The 6,000-nt window shown below is 47.0% G+C and overlaps 1 protein-coding gene across 12 annotated transcripts in view; it reads right to left on the reverse strand.

Moving 5' to 3' along the window:
• The window catches only part of PXK (PX domain containing serine/threonine kinase like), a 68,432-nt gene extending 62,762 nt beyond the window's left edge, over window positions 1-5,670 (reverse strand). For 10 of the 12 annotated variants that reach the window (XM_044753928.2, XM_070492291.1, XM_070492290.1 and 7 more), the window contains exon 1: window positions 5,446-5,669. In XM_044753928.2, the coding sequence (XP_044609863.1) occupies window positions 5,446-5,547 (102 nt within the window). In that variant the 5' untranslated portion in view covers window positions 5,548-5,669. Of the gene's footprint in view, window positions 1-5,445 lie in introns of all 12 variants that reach the window. The other 2 variants (XM_044753936.2, XM_044753935.2) reach the window with 1 other exon arrangement.
• Window positions 5,671-6,000: the final 330 nt, after the last annotated feature.

The raw sequence follows: 6,000 nt of genomic DNA on the forward strand, positions 1-6,000 counted from the left end.
AACGGGGTAGTAAGAAATAATAGGTGTGCAAAATGCTTGAGACAAATAAAGCTGACTAGGGATTTCAGAGGAGGTAAAATCATATCCAGAGTGGTAGGTACGACGGTAGGTAGCAGTCCAGGAAGGGTTTCCTAAGCTGTGCTCAAATAACCGCATTCAACAAATTCACTTATTCAACAAATATTTACTGAATGCTTACCATCTGTGTGCCAGGGACTGTGCTAGTTTGAAATGGAATCAAAATAACAATAGACAGACATAAAAGGCAGGACGTAGAGAAAAAAAAGACCCTCAAAGAGAAAGACATGGCCAGAGGCACAGCGAGCTGTTCCTGTGGCCCTTACCATCGAAGGAGTGGGAAGGGCAGAGGGCTGCCCTCCCTTCACAGACCCTCCCCGCTAAGAGCAGCAGCCTGAGAGGTCCTTGAGCAGGCCTGCCCCCCACCGCATCCTGACAGTGCCCACCAGCGGGCCGGAGCTTGAGAAGTGCCTGTGGAATAAACGCACACAAGGCTGCTAGTGAATGTGGTGATCACGTGGTCATGTGCAGAGATGCCTAGAGCATGGCCATGTGCCCCTAGCCACTCCCTGTGCTCTGGCCAGACCCTTGGCCCGATGTGAGAGGTCTGGTGTGAATAGGCCCATTTCCGGCTCCATTTCCCTCTGCTTCTGCAAAGAGGAAAGCATGCAGGACTGAAGTGCCCTGAGTCCCTCCTGGGGAATCACTTGTCACTTGGGGGAAGGGCAGGCTCAAAGGAAGGCCCTGGATGAACAACACCACTTTCCCTTTGCCCCTACTTTGCCCCTACGGGTGGTCTCCGGCATTTCAGATGCAGAATTCTCCCATACTAACACTTCATTCATTCTCTCCTCCCACCACTGTAAAAAAGCCTCCACTGAATTAGTGAGGAGAAATGACTGGTTTCTGATGAGCCATGTCAAAGAAATGTGGGCAGTCTGTTTAGACACCATAAACAGAGGTGCTGCCAGAAGCAGGCGGAACCGTGGCTAAGGCTCCAGCACCCTGCTTTCCAGCACAGAGCCCTTTGCCCTCCCCTGTGCCACCCTGTCTAATTAGTCATCTAGGCACACACACCTCAGTGCCCTAGGCACGCTGCAACCTAGAGCGATTTTTTTCACACTAACAGGACGTAATTCATCTATTGTTCTAAATATTGGCTTTTCTTAAAGTAGGGAATATATGGTGGTGTAGAACATTTTTTAGATGCACAGATCTCACCAACTAAAATAAGTAATTCTCTAGGTTTACGGTTTTTAACATTTTTCCAACACTGATTCTTACCCTAAGATCCACAGCCCAAGAGCAAAGCTTCAAGTCAGTGAGGTTCCGAGAGGTCATCTACACACAGGTATGAGCGTTTATGGAGAATCTGTCCCTCCGATGAGATCCTTAAAGGAGTTGGACCCAAAGAGCTAAAGAACTTGTGCTTAGAATATGTCCTGCGTTTAGCATCCTGCAATGTTATAAAACTTTCTAGCGTGACAGCTAAAGGATTCAGGGCTTCTATTATGGGTAATGAAAATGTTCTAAAATTGGTTATGATAATAGATACACAACTTTGTGAATATACTAAAAGCCAGTGAGTTGTATACCTTAAATGGGTAAATTGTATGCCATGTGCGTTATATAAAGCTGTTAGCAAAAAAAAAAAAAAAAAACTTTCCAAGAAGACTCCTATTACTCTGCATGCAGTCCCCAAACTAACATTATGTGAATAAATAGGAGAGTACCTCTTGGCCTCCAAAAAATAACTAGTTCCCCACCACATTTCCAGCATGTACCTGGCACGTAGTAGGCACTCAACACATTTTTGTTGAATGAATGATTATTGTTGAATAAATAAACTGTGCAGGAATGTGGTTTCCAAAAGTCAAAGGTTCAAGGAGAGATCCATTTTCAGTACAGATCTTAACATGTAATATTATCTTTTCCAGATTAAGTGTTCTCTGTTATGCATCAAATATCACCAAAACTATCTTTTGTTTCTCAAGAACAAAATGCACCAAATGCAAAGTAAATGGGTCCTGATGTGGCTGAACCTCACAGAAAAATATTCAAAAAGGACAAAACCGAGATTAAGAGCTATCACACCACAGCATACTGGCCAGCAAAATAAGATATGCATATTTGATAACAACCTTCTCCAAAACTGTCCATTTCCTCTGGTTTCTGTTTCAGCTAGGTAAGCATTTTTTCAGCCCATTGCCTTTAAAAGTTTTCCCTTTCATATAGCTAAGAACTTATATGGTTCCCTTGTCTTCTCTCTTAGTCTTCCTAAACTTTCCCACAATTCACCTGTGTGGCTTTTGAGCAGAATTCCTTTTGTTTGGAAAAGCCTTCCCTTTCCTCCTGCCCTACACCCAAAGCATCCTCTCCCTAAGGACTATCCTTTCTGATTTTGTGAGAGCTTCATTTCCTTGCAGCAGAAGCCTGGTCTATTTCCTGAAGCTAAATTCATTGTGCTCCATAAAAATGAAAATAAAATCATTCAAACCACAGTCAGGCACAGAATCGCCTACCAACCTGTGCCCTTTCTGCCAGTCATTTATCCCAATATAGCTTTCTAATAGTGACCTTGTGTTCTCTTCGTCCCTCTGGCACCTGTATTTTCCAATCCACAGCATTTTTCCTTCCCAAGTCCATACATCCTAAATCATACGTAACCTAAAATTTTCTGCCATAAATTCTGTTTCCCAAGAGTAAACAACCTTGATAAATGAAAGGGAACTATGGACAGAAATTAGCTTACTTGCAATAATAACACCTCAATGTGTTTAACCCTTTGGATATATGTTGCCAGGGAGTGAACAGACGGAAGAAGGAAGGAATGCACTTTACAAATACTTCATAAAGATTATTTCATTTGATCTTCCTAACAACTGTGGGAGGCAGGCAGGGCAGGCATTTACTATTCCCATATACAGATGACGAAACTAAACATCAAAAAGGTTAAGTAACTTACCCAACCAATGTCACGTGACTAGGAGGTATCAACCCAAACCCATATGAAGGTCTTGCCTCTTCCAACCCAAAGGCTGTCTACTATACACTCTCTCTGTAGGTTTCTGTCCTACAGCCAAGGAGCAACTTTCTAGAGATTCAGCATTTCAAAGGGAGGACAGCCCTCTGATTTTTTGGGATACCATCTCCCTTCTGCTAACAAGCTGGAAAGCCACCTTCAATCTTCCCAATAGAAAACAATGCCTTTTTCTTCTATATACCACCCTTAACAACTACTTCTTTCCAAAATAATTTCCAACACTTCCAGTTTTAAAGGGACTTACTCATGAGGCACTAATAGTCCAAAAAGTTTGCATCAGCATATGATATTCTAATAAAGTTCAGGGCTGATGCAACATTTCTGTCTAAGAGTTTACAGCTAAAATGACAAGAACACAGAAGAGTCAAAAATTACGCAAGACAACGCTACATTTTTTTACTACACCACATGTGCTTCTGTGGGTCTCCTGTGAGTCACTGTCTCTTGCGTTCAGTCATCATTATAGGAGCTGCCATTCTCTACCCTAAATTATTTTACTTTATTTCTTAAAGAAAAGCTCTGCAACAAAAATGGAATTTTATTACATAGTTCACCACCTTGCTGAAGCAATGGCCCCTTAACTTAATGCCTCAGATGCCACATTGTTTCAATTTTCATCACTACTATTTTACACAAACAGAAAAAGAGGCAAAGTAAGGTTGCAATTTATTTATTTATTCATTCAACAAACACATGAAATCCTATCAGATGCCAGGGACTAGGACCCAAAAATAAGTAAGAAGTGTCCCTCTTCTCACAGCCTGGTAGGGAGAAAAACTAAAGAAGTAATTACAGCATAAACTGATTAAGGTTAAGGTGGAGGTGAGCACATGGCTTGGGGCAGTGGCCATCATGGAATGATTTCTGGAAGAAGCCGTCTGTGAGCATTTATAAGCATCTCTCTCTTTCAATACAAAATAAACCTAAAAGACTCCACCCACTCCCTGAAAGGTTATAAGATTTACTTGCCAACAGTCAAGTCAAAAATCTAATTTAACAGCAGAATTTATTCTTGACTCCCTGCCCTAAAGTTCAACCCTTAACCTATACTCCCTTAGGCACAAATTACAAAGGGTTTAACAAATCCTGTCCTATACAGTGCCTTCCCACAAGTCTGCAGAACAGGATTAAAGATATGCACAATAAAATAAAATGAACTTTTAAAAAATATAATCATTTTCCTAATTGGAAGTGAACACTTTGAACACTCCAAGCCCTACAAAGGATGGCTGTCGGAAGAGGAAACTGAGGTTCAAAAAAAGTCCCACTTTTAATACAACAGAATAAAAGGTCTCTTTGAAGTCCCCAGAACAGCTCGAACAAAAACAGAAACAGAAGGCTATTGTGGGGCTTTAGCCTCCAGAGGATGAACCCCAAACACACTGCAATGGTAAACAAACAAGCCTCTGAGCTGGAATCTGATTTGGTGACCTAACAAAACATGACAATGTAAGGAATCTCTCTTTCCCCATTCATTACTTCCCAAAGTCCCACTGGAGGGCAGCTCCTGTTTTTTTGCTGGTTCCTGGGTTTATTGCTTGTAAATTATAGTGCATAGCGTGCTTTTCAAAAAAAGGTACAGGCAAATGAAAACTACCATGGTTTTAAAGACCCATAAAAGACAGTATATGGAACAGAAATGAACTCTGCCTGTGTTTACTATCAGGACCTATTACTCCTTTATGCTACTCCAGTGGATTTTAAACTCAAATGAATGCTACCGCTGCCCGCTCAAGAACAGGTGAGGAGGGAAGGAACACACTCATACATCTGCCTCAGCAAGACCCCGGACGCCTCTCTCACCATTTCCTCGTGCCTCGGCCAAGCAGCTGACCTAGAATTGGGGCTGCAGATCCCAGCCCCTTTCCTTCTGCTATCCCAACAAGTCGGCTCTAAAGTCATATTTCCATTTGGCCCGGCACACCCTTATCCCCACCACTCAGATCCCCAGCTGAAAGGAGGGAAACTCAGCAGCCCCAGGAGGAGGAGAGGGGTGGAGGGGGCAGAAGTGGAGGAGAGGGTCCAGACTGATCTTTCTACTTCGCCGACCCAAGGTGGGCCCGAGAATCCAACACCTCCCCCAATTCAGTCCCCTTCCAGGGCACCACCGAGACCCTCCCAGTCCTTGGCCCTGGGGGCTGAGATCCCCACCTTCGGCCCAGGGAGCTGCGGCTCCCACCCTCCATCCCTCCGGACCTCAGCGATCGCCTGGGCCCCGGGGGCCCTCACCCAGAACCACCGCCACGCCAGAGCACTCCCGCCCTGGGCCACCGACCTCTGCCCCGGTCCCCGCCCGGGGGGCCCCTGCCGGCCCGCGCCCGCCGCCCTCAGCCCGCTGCGGCCCGGGCCCCCCGCGCCGCCCGCCCGACCGGCGGGCCGCGCACCGTGTGGGACTGCAGGCTTTGGCTCGCCTCGATGGCTGCTGTCAGCGGCACCGTGTCGTCCAGCAGCACCTTTCCGGCCGCCGGCTTCTCCATGAAGGCCATCCCGGGACGCCTGTCCGCCGCCGCCTCGGGACCGGGGGCAGCCGCAAGAGGCGCCGACTCCCGCCGCCGCCGGGCTCCGCCGCCGCCGCCGCCGCCGCTGTCAACACGCGCCGCCCCGAGCGCGCCGCCCGCCGGGCCCGCGGGGCCCTAGTGCCGACCGTCCCGCCGCCGCCGCTGTCAACGCGCCCCGCCACCCGCCGGGTCCTAGCGCCAACCTGCCACAGTCGCCCCTGGCCTGGACCCGCGCCTCCAAGTTGCTGGCACCCCTAGCACCCGGTACCCCTAGCACCAGCCCTCAAATCCGGGGACACTCCACCCTAAGTCATGACCTCCAAAATCCTTAGATCCAGATACAATGAGTCCTGAACCCTGCGATCCAGGAACTCTTAGGCCCAAAGACGCCCAAACCAAACCTCTCACTGTTGGGCTTTTCACACGAGGCCCCCAGAGGCT

The sequence above is a fragment of the Equus asinus genome, chromosome 21 (genome assembly GCF_041296235.1).
Source record: "Equus asinus isolate D_3611 breed Donkey chromosome 21, EquAss-T2T_v2, whole genome shotgun sequence".
Lineage (NCBI taxonomy): Eukaryota > Metazoa > Chordata > Mammalia > Perissodactyla > Equidae > Equus > Equus asinus.